General features: G+C 38.0%; 1 protein-coding gene across 4 annotated transcripts in view; it reads right to left on the minus strand.

Moving 5' to 3' along the window:
* RPAP3 (RNA polymerase II associated protein 3) overlaps nucleotides 1-26,039 on the minus strand; it is a 38,207-nt gene that overhangs the window by 4,416 nt on the left and 7,752 nt on the right. For 2 of the 4 annotated variants that reach the window (XM_034770143.1, XM_034770135.1), the window contains exons 3-15: nucleotides 24,765-24,905; nucleotides 21,841-21,963; nucleotides 17,631-17,758; nucleotides 16,250-16,371; nucleotides 15,734-15,804; nucleotides 14,223-14,357; nucleotides 12,761-12,888; nucleotides 11,374-11,495; nucleotides 8,540-8,610; nucleotides 8,296-8,412; nucleotides 6,168-6,379; nucleotides 3,773-3,968; nucleotides 2,826-2,923 (exon numbers count right to left, since the gene is read on the minus strand). In XM_034770143.1, coding sequence (XP_034626034.1) covers nucleotides 2,826-2,923; nucleotides 3,773-3,968; nucleotides 6,168-6,379; nucleotides 8,296-8,412; nucleotides 8,540-8,610; nucleotides 11,374-11,495; nucleotides 12,761-12,888; nucleotides 14,223-14,357; nucleotides 15,734-15,804; nucleotides 16,250-16,371; nucleotides 17,631-17,758; nucleotides 21,841-21,963; nucleotides 24,765-24,905 — 1,664 coding nt within the window. Of the gene's footprint in view, nucleotides 1-2,825; nucleotides 2,924-3,772; nucleotides 3,969-6,167; nucleotides 6,380-8,295; nucleotides 8,413-8,539; nucleotides 8,611-11,373; nucleotides 11,496-12,760; nucleotides 12,889-14,222; nucleotides 14,358-15,733; nucleotides 15,805-16,249; nucleotides 16,372-17,630; nucleotides 17,759-19,435; nucleotides 19,495-21,735; nucleotides 21,964-24,764; nucleotides 24,906-26,039 lie in introns of those variants that run through there. The other 2 variants (XM_034770153.1, XM_034770164.1) reach the window with 2 other exon arrangements.

The raw sequence follows: 26,039 nt of genomic DNA on the forward strand, positions 1-26,039 counted from the left end.
ACCCCATCCCTCTGCCCTGAACCCCACACACACACTCAGCCTTCTGCCCTGCACCCCCATACCCCCAGCCCTCTGCCTGGAACCCCCCAACACACACCCAGCCTTCTGCCCTACACACCCTCCCCCAGCCCTCTGCCCTGACCCCTGAAACACGCCCCCCCAGGTCTGGGGTCCCGGCCGCAGGCCCTACTCAGCCCGCTGCCGGCCTAGGTGAACAGAACCCCAGGCTGGCAGCGAGCTGAGCAGGCTGGTGGTGTAAGATCAACATTTTAATTTAATTTTAAATGACGCTTCTTAAACATTTTGAAAACCTTGTTTACTTTACATACAATAGTTTAGTTATACAATAGAGACTTATAGAAAGAGACCTAAAAACATTAAAATGTATTACCGGCATGTGAAACCTTAAATTAGAGTGAATAAATGACACACCACTTCTGAAAGGTTGCCTACCCCTGATCTATTGATTAGTGCAAGGGTCGGCAACCTCTGGCACGCGTGCCAAAGACGGCACGTGAGCCGATTTTTAATGGCATACTGCTGCCTCCCAGGGTGTGGCTCAGCCCGCTGCCGAACCCCAGCAGCGGGCTGAGCCGGACCCCGGCAGGCAGCAGCATGCCATTAAAAATCCTGCCCGACCCAGCCCGCTCTTCTCCGCCCCCTGCCCTCTCTGGCAGGGGCAGGGGCAGAAGCAAGCTTGCTCCTGCCGGCTGCTGCTATACCGCAGGCTCCGCCGGCAGCCAAGCTTCCCCCTCCCCCACCTCTTCCGCCAATGTGCTGCGTGGAGTCCCGCCTCCTCTTCCTCCCTGCCGCCGATGGCCCTTGCAAGGGAGGGGAGAAGAGCAGCCCCAGCGCCCTCACTGCTCAGACCGGTAAGGAGGCAGGGAAGGGAGACAGGAGCAGGGCCTTGGGGAAGGGGGGTAGGAGCAGGACGTATCCCTCCAGCCCCCTGCCGTGAGCCGCTCAGGGCAGGGGGCTGGGAGCACCCGCGTGATCCCAGCCCACCCCCCCAAGCCCTCTGCCCTGACCCCTGCACCCCAGCCCACTGCATCCCCCCACGACCTCATCCCTGATTCCTGCCCCCTCACTCCCCATGCCCTGACTCCTGCACCCCTTCACATGCCCCCAGCCCTCTGCCCTGACTCCTGCACCCTACACACATACCCAGACCCCCCACACCGCCCTGCCCTGACTCCTGCACCCTCCACACATACCCAGACCCCCCACACCCCCCTGCCCTGACTCCTGCACCCTCCACACATACCCAGCCCCCCATACCCCATTCCCTGACTCTTGCATCCCCCACATCCCCACCCCCCACAGCAGGTTGGCAGCGGGCTGAGCAGGGCCGGCGGCTGGGACCCCAGCTGGCAAGGGGCCGGCAGCCAGAACCCCAGACCGGCAGCAGGCTGAGCGGGGTAGGCAGCCAGGACCCTGGCTGTCAGGAGCCAGTGGACGGAACCCCAGACTGGCAGCGGGCTGAGCACACCGGCGGCTTAAGATCAGCATTTTAATTTAATTTTAAATGAAGCTTCTTAAACATTTTGAAAACCTTGTTTACTTTACATACAACAGTAGTTTAGTTATGTTATATATAGACTTATAGAGAGAGACCTTCTAAAAAACGTTTAAATGTATTACCGGCACGTGAAACCTTAAATTAAAGTGAATACATGAAGACTCAGCACACCACTTCTGAAAGGTTGCCGACCCCTGGATTAGTGTATGCAAATCCAAAGGGTTTCAGGATGAAAGTAATGAGAGATATTTTTAATGGGAACCTAGTAATTTGATTGTGAGGATTTACATAGTGATGCATGATTGCTGTCATTTTCAGCAGTATGGAAAAATCTCATGATTTTTTTTTTTTGGACAGTGAGAACATGTGAGACCACATGCCTTTCTCTTTCACTACCAAGGACTACAAATGATCTTTTTTCTTTATATCTCACATTCCCCTCCTTTTTAAAACTGGTTTAACTTTCTGCTCTCATCAAATTCACTCTCTAGAAGCCATGCACATAGTAACACTGAATGTAGGACATGCCTCTTCGGGTATGGTGATTCACCCTTATGATTTGTTATTGTTTGGACAATACTTGCTACCGGCCTATAGCCTGGCCCCTTTAATTTACAATTGCTATTCTGCATAATAAAAAACCATAACATATTTTTAGAGCTCAGATTAATTAAATACGCTGTTCATAATGAGCAGAATTTTAGCTTCAAATAATGCAGCACTGAAATATCTCAGAAATAACTGCCAAGTGCTTTCTATTTTCTTAATATTAAGATTTCAATTCCCATACACATGCTTGCTACTTTTAAGTGTTCTGTTACAGAATACAAGTATATAATTAAAGGGGAAAAAAAAATAAAAACCAAGGACACCGAAGGCATCACAATGAAGATAGCATAAAATAATGGAATTTTTTAGTTGTTTGCTCTTCTTTGAGCTACTTTTCATTGTTTTAAAAATGAATTCTGTGCTCATGGAATGTTCTATCTTTCCAATAGAAACAAATCACTTCACATAGGCCACCAAGTAGTCAATCAGTAGCCAGTAATGACACAATCTGAATTTAAACCAATGACTTAATGCAAAAGGTCTTTTATTTCATTACCAATTTTCTCCTAGCTAATCCTTCTGAAATATTCTTCTGTACTAAGAATTAATTTCTTGAGGAATACATTTAGATAACTACATCCTGATAAGCCAGTGTTATATACTATAGACAGTTTGTTCAGTAAACTAAACAAAAAAAGCCTCTGTTGGCAGCAAGCAATATAAAACCCTAGAATAATTAGTGAGGAAATGAACTTACTCAATGTAAAAGTCTTGCAGAATTTTCAAAATCTGGTTAAATACATCTGGATCTAAGGATTTTTGGAACAGCTTAGGGTAAAGTGAAGGCTCTATTTGCTTTGGAAGAATAAAAAACACCGTTATTTACAGACAAAAAATATTATTCAATTGTGAAAACTGAAACTAGTAATTTTAAGTTCTCCTAGCAGGATCCATTCCCTTCCACATATTTTTATAGTGCCTACCAACATCATGGGTACTCCTGGAAATAAGTTAAAAAAAATTACAAGAATAGGTTTTGGTCTATTATGCATATGGCCTTCTACATTCTGTTGAAAAGATAGCTGTAGTTACAAGGAAATATATTTTTCTTCTTAGAGCTACTCATTTTATTTTATTTACTTGTACCTTTTTGCAAGTGATTGTTAAAGGTTTTTAAAAAAAATTTAGATTAACCCTTGGTAACAACGGAGGAACTAAAATTACTTTTTTCCTTCAAAAATATTGAATTAAAATATACATTAAAGTAGTTTGAGGCACTTTAAAATATCTATACAGCCTATACAGGAATAAGAATGCTGTATTCTTCAATGCTACAGCTCCAATCCAGTAAACACACAAGTGAGTAACTGGAGTTCAATGTGGATACCAAGATGTGTGTTTACATAATTTGAGCCTAAATTAGAAGGAAGGGATTTAAAAAAAAAAAAAAAAAAAGTAGGGCACCTTTCCTAGACTTATACTGTAAATGTCAAATAAAACAAAATCAAGCACAGAATGAAAATTATTTTCACATGGAGTCAAAGCTCCTAGTTTCATGGGAAAGGGGTTTAAATTAAAATAAAGATACTGCCATTTGTGCACTGTTAAATCATTCCAGACACTAAATTACCCAATCCAACATAAAAGGGCACTATTTCTTTAATTATTTCTACAGCTGCAGTCACAGAATACTACTTCTCTTACCTTTAGGTACATGTACATCTTATCTGGGCAGCCTTTCATTTTTCTGAAATCAGATTCAAGCTGGAATGAATTTGCAGGGATTGCAGGGACATCAGATGTAGATGCAGGAAGTAATGTTTTTTCTTTTTCTAGATGATTTCTCAGACTGGATGATTGAGGTGTAGCTGATGGCATATCTTTCGTACTGGTAGGAGGTCTAAAACATGTGTTTAATTATACATTTTAAAATAAAAATTCTGGCCATTTCATAAAGGAGTCTTAGTTGGAACTATTGGGTGCCATCTCATTTGCAAACCTGAGCCTTAATAAATATCCTCACTTTCAAGGTTTTAGTAATATTTTGTATAAAAAGCAATTATTTTCTTCAGACAAAAATATTCCTAAGCTTTGAAATAAAAGCAAACAAACATATTTAAATTGAACTAATTAAATGTTTTTTTTTAAATATGATTTTACTGGTCAATGTAAATGATTTTCCAGTCCTGTAAAAAAGTATATGCTACATATTTACTATATTTCCAGAAACAACTGTTTTTAGAGCACAAAAAACTTCTACCATTCAATATATATCAGTATTACAGAAATTCTTTTGCCCACAGCTGCAAGAATAAGAAAATAAGTTTTCTTTGCAATTTCATAATGCAAAACAATAAGCATGTCAAATGTGAAAACATTTTCAACACTGATTACAATGCAGCCATTTGTTCTCCTATAATTTATTTGTCATTTCAATCAGTATATTTTTAGTGGTTAGAACATGGCTGTAAAAATGTACTTTTGCCCTAAAAACACTACAAACTGAATCCATTCAGCTGTTCAGGGGAGGAAAAAAAGAACTAAATTTTTTCAGACAGTTTTCCAGTTAGTAAAAACATGTTAAAAAGGCAAGGAATACCATATTAATATTCTCTGACAGTTCAAAGAGCCTGGGAAATTAGCTTAAACAGCCAATCAAGGATTCCCAACACCTAGGTGTAGGGAGCTATCTCCATTGGTTCTATATCACCCAGCCCAGCACACACCCATTTTAGGAGTCATCCCAGGGATGATTCCAGCCAATGTAATGACTCTGTCACAGGCTCACTGGCATTTTAAGGGGAGTTGGGCTCAGCCTAGTCGAGACAGGTCAGCTACCCTCTCCCTCCAGCTGATCCTGATCAGCTAGGGAGCAAATAGTCCTGTTTAATTATTAGTCCCAGCTGAGAAGGGGTTACGGGATGACCCCAAAGGGTTACAAGAGCTTGGTTGGGGGAGGCGGGCTGATTCCTCTAGTAGACTCTGGAGAAGGGTAGCTCCCACAGAGACAGCCTGGTGGACTGAGGGTTTCAGGAAGGAGACTGGCTCCCATGACTGACCCTGGAAGCAGGGAAGCGCCCTGAGAGTCAGAACTCTGGAGAGTGGAAAGACCTGAGAGCTTAGGCCAAGAAGGGTGGAGAACCCTTCTGTTATGCTGCACTTGGGGTTACTGTTTACATTCGTTACCAGTACCTTGCCGGGTAAGGCTGATGAAGACTACTCCCCGGGAGAAAACTGAGGCATGGTGAATAGTGCTGTGGTGGGCCACAAGGGGGTGCTGTGGAGTCTGACCCTGCCATAGACTCCTTGGGAGCTCTTACCAGTCAACAGAGCTTAGAGCAGACACGAGGCTCCTGGCTGCCTCCACAATTGGAGAAGTGGTGGTAAAATGCTTTAGTACCATCTTTGTTGCCTCCACTCCCTGGGTGTGCAGAGCAGACCTCTAGCACTCCTGAGAATTTGCCCTAAAATTCCCAACTGACCTTCTATAATTGAGATAAGATGTAGTGCATAGGAAATGTAGCATATTTTCTACATCAAGATTACATAACTTTCCTCAGATATTTGGAATGCTTGAGCAAAAAACAATCCAAGTTAACAATTTGTCCAACTGTATCTAAAAGGCTCATATTTGTTGGGGGGGGAGGGGTAGGAGGGGAGAGAATAGCTCAGTGGTTTGAGAATTGGCCTGCTAAACCCAGGATTGTGAGTTCAATCCTTGAGGGGGCCATTTAGGGAACTGGGGTAAGAATCTGTCTAGGGATTGGCCCTGCTTTGAGCAGGGGGTTGGACTAGATGACCTCCTGAGGTCCCTTCCAACCCCGATATTCTATGTTTCAGAAGTCTCTCTCCCTCTCTCACACTCAGACATTCTGTGAACTTATGTTTCTAAAGTAAATCTTCAAACAAGGTGTATACAGCTACAAGACTATTTAATAAAAACAATACTGTAGTTACAATTTCAAATTTCAATTACAACTACATTTAAGCAAGTTTTTTTGGTGCAATATTCCAAACATATAATAATTTGAGAAGGATTACATACCCACCCACGTTTGCTTATCAAATCCGAGAACACCAAAGAATTTATTATACTCACTGGAAGGCTGGTATATCACTGATTTCTTCAATTTTCAACTGTTTTGCTCTAGGAATATCAGATGTGGTTAAGAGGTCATCTTGACTTAGATTCTTTGTTGTTTCTACACTTGTAGAATTAATCCAATTATTGACTAGAGTAGTAGTGTTAGGCACATCAATATTCTGCATCTCATCATCTACTTCTTCAATGAATATTCTTCTCAAAGGTTTCTGAATAGAATAAACACTTAAGGTTAGTGGGATCCTCTACTTTATTCTTTGTAAAGACTACAAATAAAAGATTATTGTTTACAATGGACTAGAACCCCAGAGCCACCATGTTAGTGTGTGCTGGTGTCCAGTGCAGATACTTTACAATAAAAATATACAATGTTTACATATTTATTATAATTTGTGATTTCAAAACTCATCATAAAATGAAAAATATTCTCTCTCATTTGGCCTTTTCCCTGCTACCATTTTACTTTATTCGTCTGTATCATGGGGCATTCTCACCTCAAAGTCATTCCATTTCTATATTCTGTTCTCCCAGACAACGAAAAGATAAAAAAACCCAACAACAACAATACTTCTTCTGAGAAGCCCTTTAGTCTTTCAATTTAGGATCTAGGATATTTGGTCAGTCCATTAGTCAATCAAATTTTGTATCCTGACTTCAAAAGAAAGATGTAGCAATGAGATTTGACTAGCTTTATATTGCTATATAAATATACAATATAAATAAAATATAAATAACTACAAATGGGTCTGTGGTCACTTTTAAAATCCAGCCATACTATTTGACTAAATGACATCCTGAGGCACTGAATTCCATAGTTTACCTACCCATTGTTACTGAAATAATGTGTTTTATTTGTTCCTGTTTTGTTAATAATTACTTTGATCCCTGCCTGATCTCCAACAATTGCAGGCATCATATTACAGGCCCTCCACAGGACCTCAGGGTCTTTTACCAGCCACCCAAATGAAGGATGAATTCCATCCACTAAATGTAATCTTTTGGGAGCAGAGTGTGTTATGCATATTTGCAAGGCTATATACAATTATTAGTAATGTGACTCAAGTTCAAACAGCCAATTAATCTGTTAAAGGGAAGAACAGAAGAACGCAATCTGGGGCAGATTCTCTGTCATGACTGAGATCTGCTTAGCACAGTGAAGAGGCCATCAGGGAACCAGTTATGACTTTCCAGCCCCCAGCTGCGGCCCAGCCACACCTTAGGTTAGAACAGTGTGAGTTGCTCTAAGAGCTATGCTAGCTAGCAACAATCTCCAAAGAACAGTCCTCCATCTTGGGATAGGCAGAGTGCAATCCATTATGGACACAACCCATCCTGCCCCATGTCAGGAGAGGTGTAGGGTCTCCACTGGGGAGATACAGGTGATTTCTGTTCTCTTTGTTTTGCAAGATCAGTGAAAAGGGAGCAGAGTAGGACAGTACATTTGTAAGTGTCAGTAAATGTCTAACATTAATAGAACCATGAAGGACAAATTAATCTATATTTAGTATCTCCAGTTAGTGCAGCTTTTAAGCTGAAAATTAGCATGTCAATAATGCTTCAGCTGATATAACCAAGTGTAATTTAACATTATAGAGGATATATTCTATTACATTTGTATTATACAATATCTTTTAATTGGATGTAATTAATCCAATGCTTATTTTTAAAATTTAAAGTAAAGGACATTATTTTCTACCTAACTTTAGTCTGTTACCAATTTTGGTTTATATTACAATTAATGGACTCAAGAAACAAAACTGTTTGGAAGTTATTTATTAAATTAAGAGAAATGTATTTGTTAAACATTAGTGTGCTTTGCACTGTACAAGATACAGTAAATACTCTCTGTGTCCCAGGAAATTTACCTTATATTTATAAGAAAAAGAAAAGAATTAAAATGTATGAATAGTGCAAGTCTAATGCATTCTGAAATCTGTATCTGCAAACTATATTTATTATCTTAATATATATTTAAATAAGGCATTTTTACTCTAAAAGCGTGCATGCCAAATATCAGTTTACATTTACAACACAACAGGTAAGAAAGGAGTTAAATGTTGAACTCCACTATTTCTCCATGCCCCTCTATATTTTCAAGATGTTTTCCCCTTTCTCTCCCACTTACAGTTGATCTAAGATGTAAGGGTTTATGAATGGGCTGCACCAGGTTTCGTATTTCTGTTTCTTCTGCAGATGGTTCAGGACATTCCTGGTAAGTCCACAGCCCTTTCTCAACTAATTCCTTAAAGATAATTGTTCAGATAATTAAAATTAAGGTTAGTTATGAAATTCATTCCATTTATACATGTAATCTAAGCACAGAAATATTCTGTTAATAAACTGCAACATATTGTCACAAATATACATACATTCTGTATTTTGGTTAGTTCATTTATTGCTTGTTTATTGCCAGGTTCCAACTTCAAAACTGTTTCAAAATCTAAGTGAATAAAAAAACATGAGAAAAAAATGTATAAGTTTCAAGTTGAAGTATTTCTGGTCTTTTTCTTTTTTTTATTAAACTATCTGTTTTTCCCCAAAGGTAACCGCCTCCAAAATAATTAGTTTACAAGTAAATTAGGGCTGTCAGGCGATTAAAAAAAATTAATAGCGTTGTTAAACTATAATAGACTACCATTTATTTCAATTTTTTTGGATGTTTTCTACATTTTCTAATATATTGATTTCAATTACAACACAGAATACAAAGTATACAGTGCTCACTTTATATTTATTTATTTTTGATTACAAATATTTGCACTGTAAAAAACAAAATAGTCTTTCAATTCACCTAATACAAGTACTGTAGTGCAATCTCTTTATCATGCAAGTTGAACTTACAAATGTAGAATTATGTACAAAAAAATAACTGCATTCAAAAATAAAACAACGTAAACAAAGTAAAACTTTAGAGCCTACAAGTCCACTGAGTCCTACTTCAGCCAATCGCTCAGACAAAGAAGTTTACAGGCGATAATGCTGCCTGCTTCTTGCTTACAAGGTCACCTGAAAATGAGATCAGGCGTTCACATGGCACTGTTGTAGCCGGCGTCACAAGACATTTACGTGCCAGATGCGCTAAAGATTCAAATGTCCCTTCATGCTTCAACCACCATTCCAGAGGACATGTGTCCATGCTGATGATGGGTTCAGCTCGATAATGAACCAAAGCAGAGCGGACCAACGCATGTTCATATTCATCATCTGAATCAGATGCCACCAGCAGAAGGTTGATTTTCTTTTTTGGTAGTTTGGGTTCTATAGTTTCTGCATCGGAGCGTTGCTCTTTTAAGACTTCTGAAAGCATGCTCCACACCTCATCCCTCTCAGATTGCAGACAGCACTTCAGATTCTTAAACCTTTGGTCGAGTGCTGTAGCTATTTTTATAAATCTCACATTGGTACCTTCTTTGTGTTTTGTCAAATCTACTGTTAAAATGTTCTTAAAACAACATGTTGTGGGTCATCATCCAAGACTGCTATAACATGAAATATATGGCAGAACGCAGGTAAAACAGAACAGGAGACATACAATTCTCCCCCAAGGAGTTCAGTCACAAATTTAATGAACACTTTTTTTTTTTTTTTTTTAAACTAGCATCATCAGCATGGAAGCACGCCCTCTGGAATGGTAGACGAAGCATGAAGGGGCATACAAATGTTTAGCATATCTGGCACGTAAATACCTTGCAATGCCAGCTACAAAAGCGCCATGCGAACGTCTGTTCTCACCTTCAGGTAATATTGTAAATAAGAAGCGAGCAGCAGCATCTCTCGTAAATGTAAACTAACTGGTTTCTCTTTGCGATTGGCTGAACAAGGAGAAGGACTGAGTGGACTTGTAGGTTCTAAAGTTTTATATTGTTTTGTTTTTGAGTGCAACTATGTAACAAACAAAAAAATCTTTATTTGTAAGTTACACTTTCAGGATAAAGAGATTGCACTACAGTACTTGTATGATGTGAATTGAAAAATACCATTTATTTTATCATTTTTACAGTGCAAATATTTATAATAAAAATAATAATATAAAGTGAGCACTGTACACTTTGTATTCTATGTTGTAACAGAAATGAATATATTTGAAAATGCAGAAAAAAATCCAAAAAATGTCAGTGGGTATTCTATTGTTTACCAGTGCCATTAATCGCAATTAACTTTTTTGAGTTAATCGTGTGAGTTAACTGTTTGAATTTAAATTAGAAAAATATAAAGCTATTTCCTAGTAGCTAATAATATGTAATATACACATTTTCTTATAACTAGGTGGGAAAAAGACATTTTATGTTAAAATAAGACTTACTATGAAAGCATCAGTAACAGTTCCATATTTAAGATTGATTGGCATGTTATACTTAAACAGGAACTACAAATGCATAATTAGTGCACCCAAACAGCCATAACTCTGTCCTGTAGTGATACCACAAGGCAGCAGGGCTGGAAAAAAAAAAGTGCATCTTTAAAGAAAATTATTTTTACCTAAAATGGAACTATAAATACTAAAATACTTTAATTATAATTATGTGGTTATTGCATGGTGTCAGTACAGAGACTTAAAGTTGTTTAGGTGCCTTAACTGTGCATTTCCATACCTTTAACATGTTTGGATTTCTTTTAAATTTAATCTTAACTCTGAATTACCTAGTTTTATCATATTTGTTTCTGGAACAATTACACTATTCCTGTGATGTATTTTCCTCTAAATTACTATTCTCAAACTAGACTCCATCTTAATGTAGTTTTTGGCTAGAGATAATACTAAAAACACAGGCTGAAGCTTGAAAATTAGGTTGGTTTAATGACCACTATGGTATCAGTCTTCATATCTCCCACTCTCCCAATATTCACATCCCATGCAGTTGAGCCCTAATTTCTTGCAGGAATCCAAACCTAGAATCCTTCTACAACACTTTTTAAATAATACATTCCATTGCAATCTTTTGAGAGATAATTTTATCTATTCAAAGGAGTAAGGGGTGGAAGGTGAAATAAATCTTCAATTTGGCCTACCAATGCAAAAAAATTAGAGATTTGACATTCATGGTACCAAAAAAGTGGTCTTCCTAGAAGTTGTGCCCCAATATACTGGAAATGCTAATAAATTGGTGTAATTGTTTATTGGGTGTTTAAAGAATCAGGACTAAATAAATCTACATATGGTACCTAACCCATCACAAATATTTGCTTGCATAGAAAGTCTCACCTTGCATAGCTTCTTTTAACTTTCCTAGTGCTGCTCTGGCAGTCCCTCTTCTGGCAAAAGCTTTAGAATAGGAAACATCTAGTAATACAGCTTGTGTGCAGTCTGCTTCTGCCTCCTCATATCTCAGCAGAAAATAATTTTTAAAAGATTATTATACTAATCATGTAATGAAAACACAATTTTCAATATTAAAAAAAAATAGTTTCTCCAAGGTATAAACATTTGGACCAAAGGCTTAATATCCGGATGCCTAAAATTAAGTCCTTAAATCCATATTTAGACACCAATAGAAGTGGCCTAGTTTTTAGAAGTGTTGAGAATCCCCAGCTCCCGTTAAGTCAATGGGAGGTTCAGGAGCTCAGTACACCTTTGAAAGTCAGTCCTCTTTTATTAAGTGATTAAATATCAATCTAAGGGTTTAATTTTATGCACCTAGGTTTGAAAATGTTAACCTTAGTTTTTGTTACATCCAGTGACGCAACACAGATCTAAATTCCCAGCTTTTGTCAGAGCCTGTCTACAGTATTAGTTTATTTCTAGACTTTTTTTTTTTTAAATACAACAAACTACAGAGTTTTTAGAAAGCAATATTTTTCCAAATAAGCGTAATCTAACAGACTTATTAAAAACATTTCTATTATATACTTTAATATATTGGTTCTGTACCTGAATTTTGTGACAGCCACACAGAAGAACAGATACTACATGGAAAGAGCCTTTACAAATGGTAGAAACTTTTGTCTCATTTGACTGTAAAATTCAATACCAGAGACAAGTATGCGTGTCTATGGTTACTGAGACTTCTTGGTTTACTCAAACAACAAACAACAACAAAAATCCAACTACCTTTCTACGTCCATTACTGAAAAGCGTTTGTATGGTTAAAAAAAATATTTGTTTTTATAGACTGCTTATAACCATTCCTTCAGAAGTTTGAAATCTGAATCAATTTCTTTAGCAAAATTAGCTCTCTTCCATCCTATATGAGACATCTAGCAACTTGCTATCTTTTTGTCATACATAAGCAGCATTGATCCTGGTCCTTTGAAGAGACGAGTATAGTTGCACAGAACTTTAAAAAGTAAGAAAAATTGGACTGGTTAAATTGTGAGAAAATGATTCAAGGTTCATTGTGGTTTCAACCTAACCCAATTTTTCTCTCTTTCAAAATGTTTTCATTAAAAATTAATCACAAGATGACATATGCATATATTAAAGGAGACATTGAAAAGAAAAACTGAACATTTGTTTGAATCTATTTTATACTGAATTCTAAGAAGAGTGTAGAATGAATGGCAGTAACAGTTTGAATTTAAATGAAACTGATGTATCATTTTTTGTTCCCAATTTACAAAGAATAGAGAAGTATACACTCAACACCACTTACTTCTGAATCTTTAGATAGGCCATAGCTCTGTTAGCTGGCAGAAGTGCATTGGTGCCATCTGCTGCTATACCACGTGTATAACATTCAATTGCTGCTTCATATTTTCCCTCTTTGAAATATCCATTTCCCTGATATATTTGGATGGAAAAATTGTGCAATATTAAGGAAGTTCTGATAGACATTAGATATACTGGTGAGCATTTAAAAAATACTAATAAGGCGAGTCACATTAATAAGTGATGCATTTTAAAATTTGCTAGAAATGAGAAGTACTTTACTACATTAAATGGAAGACATTTTGTAGCCAGATTACATTCCATTGCAATTTTAGAGAGAGATAATTTTATCTGTTCAAATGAATAAAGGGGTGGTAGGTGAAATAAATATTCAATTTGGCCTACCAATGCAAAAAATTAGAGATTTGACGTTTATGATGCCTACTTAGTTTTCATATATAGAAATAACACACTGGAAAAACTGTCAAACATGGATTAACTTTTTAACCTTACCACTATTCAAATATTCTTCACAAAATTAATTTCTCACAACAGACCAGCGCCATGGGATGAGATGATCATATTTAATAGAATACACACACACACATATATACACACACACGCTAATAAAAAACTACTATATAAATATAAATAAAAATGAAAAATAAGTGATGTAGTGATACTATTCTAAGTTGCAATTAAAAAAATGTTTTACTACATTTACATTACTACATTTCATATAGAAAGTTTTTTTAAAAGAGTATAAACTTCTTTTTTTTTTTAAAAAACCCATGTCCGATAGGAGATCCAACTGATTCAGCCCTATAAAAAAAAAAGGACTCAATCACTGCTCAGATAAGGGTGGTGGTGTGCAGTTTATTTGTCAGATTCCTGCTCTTCGGAAGACGACTAGAAGAAATAAAATCTAGAATCAAAAATAATGCATATGGCAAAACATTCTATTGCATTACAGTAGAAATCTACATCTATGATGCATTTTTTTTCAGATAGTTATAGGACATCAGCTATAGAAAAGCTTACGGAGTTACTTCAAGATTATATGGCTCCATATAATCCAACTGTAACCTATAGTACCACCTGTTGCAGAAATAAGTGAGAAGGAAGGAAATTTATAAGCACAGAGGAAAAACAAAAAGCAGACAGATTTCAGCATAAGGAATCCTTAGCAATAGTTTATTATGACTTAGCTGTAAGAAAAGCCAAGAGTTCCTCTTTCTCTAGGTAGGCCCTCTAACTCATCTTCTTCAGATTGCAAAATGCTTTGTCAATGCACAATTTCTCCCCCTGACTATAGAGGTCTGTATCTCTAGTTATTATGGCTATTCTAAAAAAAAATATACCTGGCACCACTGTTGCTTGCACAGTAAAATTATAGTATACTATTACTTATCTCGAGTAAATATTTTGTTCATTTTCCCCTCATGGGTAAAGGTTATGTGATTTACCAAATCTTTCTCTGCAATAGCCTTCTGCTTGAGCTGCTGCTCTTCTATTTGCTTCTTTTCTTCTTCTGTTAATTCAAGATTCTTTCCAACTTCTTCAGCTTCGTTTTGTTGTGAATTTTCTTTTGATGTTAGAGCCTGGGATAGATAGCATCAGCAATATTATTCAACTCATTTTCTCTCACACACACAGCTTGTCTATATGGTGGCTTTGTCCACACCCGGCAGAAGTGTAAATTCTAATGTGCACTAACATGTCACTCACTAAGTTGAGTAGGTATCTTTTAGTGTGTGCCAGCAGGATCCACACAGGCCATTTAATGTGCAACATGCTGGCGCACATTAGCATTTACACTCCTCCTGGTGTGGACTAAGGCACCATGTAGACAAGTCTACACACACACACACACACACACACACTTTTCTTCAACTGGAATATATCACAATTTGTAGTCTAATCAAAACTCTATCTTGGAAAGCATTTTATTTATTTTTAAGGAAGCTACTTTGTTATAACTTGGATGCATACAATTTCTCACTGTTAGAAATAAAAACATTTAAAGGGACTAGCTCTTGAAAAGGGACTAGAGCTCTTCATTGTGTTGAAGTGTCTACCTACCACATGCTTCCATCACAGCGTCTCTGTGAAGCAAAACTTTGATTTTTGTTAAAATATTTAGCAGAGGGCAGTAAAATTCTGATGTTCCAGTTTCTGAAGAATGCTTGTAGCTTATTCCCAGCACTATCTGTACAACATTAGCTCCAGCTGGCAAATCATTTTAGAGTTCATTACAATGTTTAAAAGGCAAAGATTTGTTTTAAAAGTAACTTTTCCAAATGCTTCCAAAATAACAGGGGTATTATTTTTGGACTCTGAGTAACTTGTATTTACCACAGCTAATTAAAATCAACATTCTCTCTCAGTACACTGCTTGCGTGGTGGACCTACCATAGATTTTAATCCACATCGATTTTTGATCTCCTGCCATGCTTACACCCACTCACCACGCTTCCCAATTTGTATCAACTACAAAAAATTAGTCTGAGGCATAAGTAGAGCGCACTCAAACATAGGATCAGCCAGAATTACTCTGTAGCTAACGGAACACGTTAAGTTCTTCCACTTATATACAGTGCTACTATGTGACTTATGCTAGACTGATCACAAACATAAAAACAAAAACAAAAGAACAGATGGGAGGATGAAAATCATTTGCGAAATCAAAAACAGGTTAGAAACATAACATGGTCAGAATATTGGTATCCACTGTTTTTTTCCCACCAAGATTTATATGGTTTAGTACACTGTAGGCCAATGAGCTACCATTTCTTTGGTCAATGCTTATTAATTTGCAAGAAGTAGACTAAAATTTTTCTTAAAATCCTGACGGAAAATATGGCATGTACTAAAAGCATAAATATAAAATTAACAAAGGGTTTCTTGGCATCATGAATCAAGTTAAATATAAAAAAAGGTGTTTATTAGACTGTTAGCAACGATTCATCTCTCTTACCTGATGGATTTTCTGGAGTTCATTTTTTGCTTCAAAGTTATCTGGATCCAGTTCTAAAACCTTTTCATAATCTAAACAGTAGACAGGACATCAAAATTCCATATTTTTATATAACAACATTACAGATGAGAAATTAGAAACTAGCATATTTAACTATTACCAAAATGTGAACTGACAGCTTCTATCAAGTCATTTTGTGGTACTACCAAAAAAAAAAAAAAGGCTAGCTGGCTTAAGATGTCACACAGAGTTTACTATTCTAAGCCATTTAAAATCCAATTATTTCATATACTACTTGTAACTACTCTTCTTAGACTTACTATCCCTTTTCAACTTGCCAGATAAACTTGATCTGGCACCCGTTTGATTTCTTCTTGAAAATGGAAATCAAGAGTTCTTTATCAACAGGAATAAAAACAAACAAACAAATCTACAAAAAGAAGCTTTAGTGTATAAAAGAGTTTGCATTTACAATAAGGATTGTTTTAAATAAATTAAAAAAAAACAACAACTAACCTTCTTTGGCCCCCTCAAGATTTTGCAAAGAAAAGCGAGCAGCTCCTCTCCTGGAATAAGCCTTTGTATAATTCTTATTTAATGCAAGTGCTAAATTGCAGTCAGATTCAGCAACAGAAAACCTATAACAATACTGCAAATTAGTTATTTTGAATACATTTAGATTAAAGAGAAACATAAGTATGGCTCCAGATTAAGCTACCAGGATTTATCCGAAGTATGACAGAACATTAGAGAGAGAGTCCATTTTAGGGGGTTTCAGTGACATTAACCCTCTAGATAAAGACGGTGCGTAGAGGCGGTATTCAGCATTAGCTGTTGACATGAACTCTGACAATTTTAGGTGTACTATTCCTCAAAGTATTTTCAGCACTATTCTGATGGTAATCCCCTTTGGGAGTAAAAAGGCAAAAAACAAACAGCTTACGCTCTCTGCCCCAGGGCCACCTGGGACTTTTCCTGACATCTGGAGGAGGCTAGAGCAATACCTGCTGCCCAATAAAGATTGAATTCCCAATAAAGGGCCTGGATCATGCCCAGAAATGAGGTTTAGATCTCAGTTGAACTACCTGATAAAGGGAGCAGTAAGGGCTTGTATACATGAACATTTAGTTCACAACAAGCTCGGGTGTAAATCAACCCCAGACTAAACTGTTGTGCACTAAGTGCCCATGCGGACACTGCAGCTGCGCACTAAAAGTTGCCTAGTGAGCTTTAACCTAGCCCGCTTTGAAATGGGAACAGATTGAAGTGCGCTAGGGAACTTTGTGTGTATGCTGCCACATACTAGAAATTCCCATGTGTGCTTTAATCTACTCCCAAACAGGGTAGATTAAAGCGCACTAGGAAACTTCTAATGTGCAGCAGCAGGGTCCACATGGACACTTAGTGTGTGGCAGGCTAGTTATACCCCAGCTTGCTGCAATCTAAGTGTTTGTGTAGACGATCCCTAAGAGACAAATATTTTTTCCTTTTCTTTGTTACGATGCACTCCAATATAATAGGTGTGCAGGGTCTCTAGACACCACAGTACCTCAGCAATAGGGAGAAAAGCAATCTCCCTCTGCCAAAAATGGGAAGTCCTGGAAGCACTGTGAAAATTTGGGGCTATTTTAGAGGGCAAAAAAAGAGTATCTTTACTCAAATATTCTACAACAGGGAGGTTGGGATTTCAGTCTGAAGCTGTGGAGGCAGACTGAAACGGATAACTTCAGAAAGACACTTTCCATCCTGGCAAATCAAATTCTACCTCCAAAACTGCAAGCAGGCTGAAAATGCACATAAACAGACCTGTGGATCTTTGCATGACAAACAATATATTTATGACTACAATTCAAAGCAAAATAGTATTCCAAAGAAAAAATTTGATAACAAGTCTTACTTTTTCATTCTAAAGAAAGCAGATGCTCTGTTTGTGGGGAGGACTGGATTGTATGGATCAGCATTCATCCCCTTTGTGTAACATTTTATTGCTTCATCATACTTTCCTTGTTGAAAGTACATATTACCCTGTTTATTAAAAAAAAAAGGGCAGCTGTCAATTTGTCACAGTACAGTCTTTTGCTAAATAAACATTTTGTACTCACTTCAGTTCAGTCTCTTAATTTTGTGGTGCAAAGAGAACAAACATTTTATACGTTGGGTTAAACATTCCAGTTTAAAGTCTCCAAACATTGCTATCATTAGTCTGTTACTTACAAAACATTTCTAAAATGTTTCTCACCTTCCTACAGTCAATTTTTATTATCCCTGTAATAAAAATGGTTTACTTTGTCAAACACTATTATTTCAAGGTCATCCATCTTGTTAAAAGACTCAACTTAATACAGACCACTGCTGTTTGAATTTCCATAATTATTAAAATCTCTTCATATGTTGCCAATGAAAATCCAACCAAATATCACAGGATTTTAGCTTTCCAAGAAAGCTATGACATCATGCCATAGTACATTTTGTATTTTCCTTTTATGTTACAAGTTATTCTGAGGCCAGACTATTGGCTTGCCCAAGTATAATTTGGAGATATTTGGAGAAGCGATGGGAAAAAAGAACTTATTGTTTCCACAGTTATGGAAGCAGCTTTCTATTGGCATTCAGAAAAGTCAGTCTGGGTTAGATTTTAAAGGAACATTTAAGACACAATTGACACCACTTTGAATTGAGATGCACCCTGAGAGTTGTGTACATTTTCTACATTAATCTGTTTTCTGCCAATATTACTCCAATAATAATTTACATAGCATCTTCAAACAAAATCTTCTAGAAAAATAATAGTAGTATGGGAAAGAAGCCAATGTAAAATCTTGTGAGGAATATTTGTCCAGCCCATCAGTCAAGATGAACTGTCCCAATCTATAATGGAAGAACAAAGTGTCCCACAAATAAAAACAGTGATCATAAGGTTAACTCATAAATGACAGCAACTAAGATAATACAAGACAGCGTACAAGAGAAATTCAGAAGTAATGGAAACCCTTTTTTTTTTTTTCTTCCAGATGGTTGGATCTAGGACAGTTGTGGGAACACAATCTCTACGAAGGAGGATGACGACACGCATCACACTTTTTTACTCTTAACAGCCTGCTGCTGCCTCACAAGACTACCAATTCTGCAAGCTACAGAATGAGCCCAGTGATCAGCTGCTGTTCAAGGCAACAGAGTCATACAGGTAAGCTGGAAGCTCAGAACTGAGAGAGTGAATCAAAAACGTATACTTCATAAAAGAAATGGAAAGGTCAGGAGACTGACAACAGGATATGAAGACTTTCAAGTCCAGCCAAGGTTGATAGTGACAAAGAGTTAGTACTGTACCATCTGAGTTCTGCACAGTCATATATAGTGAGTTGGTGTTCCCACCTCAAATCCTGATGAACAGATAGTCAAATGAAAAACAAACAAACAAACAAAAAAAACCTCCCATCAGAATTGGCACTCTTCTTCGAAGTCAACAGAAAGACCAAGGTTGAGACCTATGGACAACGACTGAACTACTCTCACTCCTAGATTTAGCTACTTTAGGTCCAGGATGAGGAATACTGGCAAGGTGGTGGAGGAAGGGAAGACAACAGTATTTCCAGGGCTGTGCTATATTTAAGATAGGGAAGCTCAGTCTCAACAACCTAGCCCCTTTAACAAGCAGAAAGTTAACTTGAATGGTGTGCGAAGATCAGGAGGGAACCTTCTCACCTCAGAAGAATATAATGAATCATGGACCTTTGGCAAAATGAAGACATCATACATTCTAGCTGAAATTGGAGGGGACAAAAAAAAGAATGGTTACTTAACCTACAGTAACTGTTTTTTTGAGCTGTGTTGACCACCCAAATTCTGCTTCTGGTGTGCATGTGTCCCATGCATGTGAGATCAGATCCTTTCAGCTGCACCCATTGGGGCCACGTATATGCCTTAGATACCTTTGCGATGTTCCCACCCACCCAAGGACATCAAAGGCAGAATGGGCTCAACGATCCCTCAGAGGAAATCTGATATTGCTTGTCGGCTTTTTTGGAAGTCGGTGCCATGGTGCTGGGGTCTGCCACAAGATCTTAGCTATTCTAACAAGCCTTCATTAACAGGCATGGTAAGGCTACTTGAAGGCATGAAGAGTGCAGGATACCTAGTAATTTGTGTCAAGTATCAGAGGGGTAGCCGTGTTAGTCTGGATCTGTAAAAAGCAACAAAGAGTCCTGTGGCACCTTACAGACTAACAGATGTATTGGAGCATAAGCTTTCGTGGGTGAATACCCACTTTGTCAGACGCATGTGTGTAATTTGTGTGGCTTTTCCTATACTACCTCTACCGGAATTTCTAACATATCTGCTGTGTGCCTTAAAAGCTCTCAGAAGGTCCTGAAATCATCTGTCTAGCTAAGAATAGAAGTGATTGCCTCATCTCGTGAAGAGAAGGAATTGCTGTTGCAATAAGTGTTCTTCCATCTTCAGCTGCTGTTCTTCATTGTCATGGTCTTGTTGTTGTAGACTATGAGATTGTACTAACTGACCCTGCTGAGTAAATCTACGGTGTCTTGTAGGACATAACTATAGAGCAGGGGAAGAGTAAGGGTAAGGGCAGCACAAGGTGTCCTGGAATGACACAGGGGTGGAGGCCATGGGGGTGAAGCCACAAAGAATGTTCTCCTCAAGTTTCCTGATGTCTGTGCCTATAATGGCACTCTCTGGAATCTATCTGGCCAGTAAGATTTATACAAGGCAGAGTGAAGTGTATGTGGAGATATCTTCCTGCTATGCTCTAAAGGGCAGGAAGAAAATGAATATGCTTCCTTTAATGGGGGAGCTATCTTGTCAGGTGTCCTAGGGTCCTCCCACAACCAAGTGACAGGATTTAATAGGTGAGTTCATCACTACCATGGCCACATCAGAAGTTGGCAGTGAGGCAGAAGCACCTCTGCTAAATGATACAGATAGCTGGGGTGACTCCAGTAGTCTGGTGACCATAAGACGAATGGGTACCTAAAAAGTCAGTGCTGGAAACATCTGCGCTGCAGAGGTGAAGTCTGAATTATGGGCACTGAGGCTCAAGGCTGGCAGTTCCAATGGCAGTACTGAGGGAAATGAAGACCACGGTTTCAGATGGTGCCATGAGTTCCTGGCGACTAACTGTACTAAGGCATCAGAGGGACCCAGTCTCGGTTACCAACTGTCTTTTGGCTAAGGGGCATCGGCTTGAGTCACGGTAGGTCTTTTGTCTGTTTTTATTGGGCACCATGATGGGTGACCATGTTTGTGCTTGACCCTGGAGTGGCGCTGCTTCCAATCACTTTCAGACAATGACTGGGTAGAGGAGTTCTTGTTTGTCCTGCCAGATGCAGTAGTCTTAGATTAAGAAAGTGCCTAGGAGCTTGGTATAGGGCCACAGCTCAGTAGGGTGCTCATTCAAATAGACTGAGGAAGCAAGACTTTTTAGCCTCGGGCTCTGAAGAGGCCCTCATTAGTGCTCTAAAAGTAGAGCTTAAGATGGGCCTCGGTGGCTTTGTGCATCCTCTTGGAAAAGGAACAGACTGAACACTTATCAGAATTCTGTCCCTCACCAAGGCAGAAGAAACACCAAGACCATCCAACATTAAACAACATAGCAGCCTCTCAAGAAGGACAAGTTTTAAATCCCAGGGATTTAGTTTTAGCCATATCAACTAAGTACCACGTAAACTACAAATCTAATCTAATTTTTTTTTAGCCAAATGGTGTAACAAAGTAACTATTAACTAACTACACTAATAAACAATTCTAATTATCCTGACAACTAACAGGTTAGTGCACAGAGTATGCAGACACTGCAAGCGTTCTCTCTTGTTGTCAGGAGCAGTAAGAAAGAAGTGAGGGATAACTGGCCCATTGCTCCCTTTATGTCCTTTCCGAAAGGGAGTATGAGTGTGGAGAGGGTGGTGCAGTTGAAGTGTATGTGGGCATGGTCATGGTCCCAACGGACACTGCTGTCTAAAAGAATCTGTTATTGGGCACATGCTCACCAGAAGTGGAATCCATGTGGACAATGGCTTGAAGAAGCAGCCAATGTTCAAATGTCTCGGTCACTTTTTTGTTTTTTTTAAATGGTCATTTAATGCTGCAATAACCTTTTCTTTCTCAGCAAGAGCTTTTTCTGCATCTATATGAATTCCATCTTCTTCAGAGTCCGATTCTGGAGATAAGGAATCATGGGTACTATCTTCTTTGTCAAGTTCTTCAAGTATTTTGTCCTAAAAACATAAAATAAATTCACGTATATAATGTTCATTATAATCCATGACTCTATACAAATTATAACTAGATATAGGATTTTTAAAAATATATCTGTCAATTATTACAAATACTACTGATAGTACTTTGTTTTGTCTTTATTTAACTAAGGTTGCAATGCTGCTCAGACACAGGGGTCCACTTGTGCAGATCTCTATACAGCATTGAAGCCTAAGAATGTATGACTTATAAATTTGTAAGCTGATTTTGAAATATTGACAAAGGTAATAAAACAACTTCTTGACAACACACACTAAAAATAATAAAACTAAGTTATTCTACTTGGGTTCTTATAAAATGCTGTTATTACAGAGATTTAAACACTGATAATGGTGCTATGGATGGGGCTTAGTAACAGCTGTGCTTGCAGTATAAAATTGCATAAATTTGAAAACATACACCATAAATGTTTGAAATACAGAATTATTTTCTGTGACTAGAACATAGCCATACTCCATGAAGTTCACAAAAAACCCTGAACTACCTGAATGTCTATTCTACATCAGAGATTTTAGATTCCTATTCAGGTTTCTCTACTCAAGAAAACATTTAAGCACATGCTTTAGTGCTTTTCTGAATTCAGGCCTTAATGAAGTGCACAGATTTTTGCAGCAGGGCTTGCAATGCATGTTTTGGAGACCACTCAATTTGTAATTCGTAATCCAAACTGTAACATTTAAATTGACAGTAGTATAGGTTTTTCATGATCATTTTTAAATTTGTAAGTGGCACAATAAGTCATAATTAAATGAAAAGCTTTCACACTCAGTTTTGATTATGAAATCGTGATTTGTTTCACAGCATTTCAGTGTATTCACTGCACTTAGTTTTAGTGAATCTCAGTTTACAATTTTGTACTTGGAAAAATGTATTAATATAAAAACAACATGTCTCTCTGCACTTACCATGTCTAATTTAGTACATGTACAGCCATGTTAAACCCACCACACAGCAAAGAAAAAGTTCACTTTTACAGGGAAATATTTGTCATCCCAAAAACCCACCCCACGCCCAATGCTTATTTAAACATTTTAATCGCTGATAACATGGCTAAACCTCACAGATTCTACCCTTTTCTGAATGTAAATAAAAGTGGGATGAGCTTAGTATCTTAATACTTATTCTACTGAGTATTTTATTTTTTAGATCAAAGTTTTAAAAGACCTTAAATACTGGACTCCCATCATAAGACAGTTAATCAGTTACACCTCTACCTCGATATAATGCTGTCCTCAGGAGCCAAAATATCTTACCGCGTTATAGATGAAACTGCGTTATATTGAACTTGCTTTCATCCACTGGAGTGCGCTCTTCCCCCCCCCACACACCCAGCACTGCTTTACTGCGTTATATCCGAATTTGTGTTATATCGGGTCGCGTTATATCAGGGTAGAGGTGTATTTTTAAAAAATAGCATTATCTACCTCAAAACTACAGAAACATTAAAAAATTGTAATCAAAGTTAATTTTTAAAAAATAGCCATCCTCAAATCTCCAGCTTCTGTAAGCTGTTATCTCCTTGGGTAAACCTAACTGTGTAGCATTACTCAGACATATCCAATGAGAAACCTGAGACTAAAATTCATAAGAGGCATCATCCTATTGGTATCCTGAAGGTTTCCATTCCTTTTAAACACCATGCTGCTTTCACTTCAGGAACCTAGTTAAGAGACACTTCAGTAGTAAGACTTCAGCTCCAAAACTTTCACAGGTTAAATTTGTTTGATTCCAAATAATTAACAGAACGTATTCAGCCTTTACACAACAGCTTAATTCAATACACTTCTTGCATTGGTCTGGATGCTTACAATGTCAATAGCAGCACATGCAGCATGAGCTCATGAACTCAGGGTTTGGCAGTTACTTCAAGAAACTATTTTCCGAATATTTTGTTTTAAAAACATATTAATCACAAAGCTTATTCACACATACTACACCTCTACCCCGATATAACGCGGTCCTCGGGAGCCAAAAAATCTTACCGCGTTATATCAAACTTGCTTTGATCAGACGGAGCGTGCAGCTCCGCCCCTCTGGAGCGCTGCTTTACCGCATTATATCCGAGTTTGTGTTATATTGGGGTAGAGGTGTAGTAATAAACTGAGATGCCAAAAATGTTTTAAAAATACACCTCTACCTCGATATAATGCGACCCGATATAACACGAATTTGGATATAACGCAGTAAAACAGTGCTCCGGGGGGGGGGCGGGGCTGTGCACTCCGGTGGATCAAAGCAAGTTCAATATAACGCAGTTTCACCTATAACACGGTAAGATTTTTTGGCTCCCGAGAACAGCATTATATCGAGGTAGAGGTGTATATGTACACCACCTTTAACAAATACTTCCATAAAAAGTTACAACATATATGTTAAATATTTACCTCACACGCTCTTCTCCTATTCTGAGCCACTTCTTGTAGAATTATTTTACATTTAAAAAACAAAACACTATTTTTAAAACCATTTTTTCTTAAAGACAAAAATTCATCATATGAGCCAGAGCAGGGCGTAACCACTGTGGAATAATTCACACCTAATGTATTTTAAATAAATTATAGTATCCTATTTCACATCTTTTCAAGGACCAAAATGTAAGCTATTTGGGGGAAGGAGTGTTATTTTCTGCTTTTACAATACCTAGTGCAACTGGGAACCAACCTACCAGGCCTCTAGGCACTAATGCAATATAATATTAAGCAATAGCATCAATTAGGTATGACACATGAGATAAGTATACCATATGCCTGGAATAACGTACCACATCAAGCTTTCCCCATGCTTCATAGTCATAAGATTTTATCTTGTTTTTTTTGTTTTCCTCAGTGGTTTTCTTAGAAGGTACTTTAGCTTTGCTCTTCTTTTTTTTCCTATATGCCTCATTTCGAATTGGTGGTAAATTCTAGGTAGAACAAACAGTTATTTCAGTGTAGTTTTAACTTAGAGAAATAGTTATGAGATTTTTTTTCAGATAAGACAGGATAACGTTTACAGTAAAATACTTTTTTTTTAAACAAAGAATGATTGAAAACTGTATGTCTTAAAGATGAAGGCAGATTTAAGGTGGTACAGCTTTTGATACTAGCAACACATGACTGGCTTTATCTTCTAAGACAGGAGTGGCCAACCTGAGCCGGAGAAGGAGACAGAATATATCAATGTACACTACCAAAGAGCCACAGTAATACATCAACAGCCCCCGCATCAGCTTCCTCCCCCACCCCCCCGCACTCCCAGAGCCTCCAGCCCACCAGCAGCCCCACCGAACAGCGCCTCCCCCTCCCTCCCGATCAGCTGTTTCCTGGGGTGCAGGAGGCTGGGGGGGAGGAGGGAGGAAAGAGTGGGAGAAGCAAGGGCATAACAGGCTCAGGGGAGGGAAGGGGTGTAGTGGGGGCAGGGCCAGAGGTTGAGCAGTGACCACCCCCCAGCACATTGGGAAAGTTGGCACCTGTAGCTCCAGCCCCGGAGTCGGTGCCTATACTAGGAACCGCATATTAACTTCTGAAGAGCCGCATGTGGCTCCGGAGCCACAGGTTGGCCACCCGTTCTAAGAGAATCTGTAAACTTTAATACTTACAGTATTTTGAAAAATGAAAATCTTTGCAAATAAATGTAAATGAAAGACTTTACAGTATCACAATTCTGAAGTAAGACAGACTCAAGTTTAGTTTTAGATTAGGTTTCCCTGAATCCAAAACATTTTAAAGAAAACTGTTTGTCACCCAGCTTTGCAGCTCCACTCAAATAATGTTCAAGCTGATGCTCCTCTAAAAGCTGACAAAGATTCTCCTTATGGATAATATAAATCTAATAGGATGTGTTAAAATTCAATATCAAAAATACACACATTAAAGATGTTTACCATGGTGGAACCTTTTTGTGACTATGTAAAACAAGATTCAGTTCATTTTTGGATTTGAATTTCAGACATAAATAAGTGTATAATATTTTGGATAAAAAGGAAAGAGGAGCAAAAAAATGGTAATATGCATGTTTGACTGGGAAATGTGCTGATTCTGTAAATCTCGTGTTTTCT

This window comes from Trachemys scripta, chromosome 1 (genome assembly GCF_013100865.1).
Source record: "Trachemys scripta elegans isolate TJP31775 chromosome 1, CAS_Tse_1.0, whole genome shotgun sequence".
NCBI classification, from domain to species: Eukaryota; Metazoa; Chordata; order Testudines; family Emydidae; genus Trachemys; species Trachemys scripta.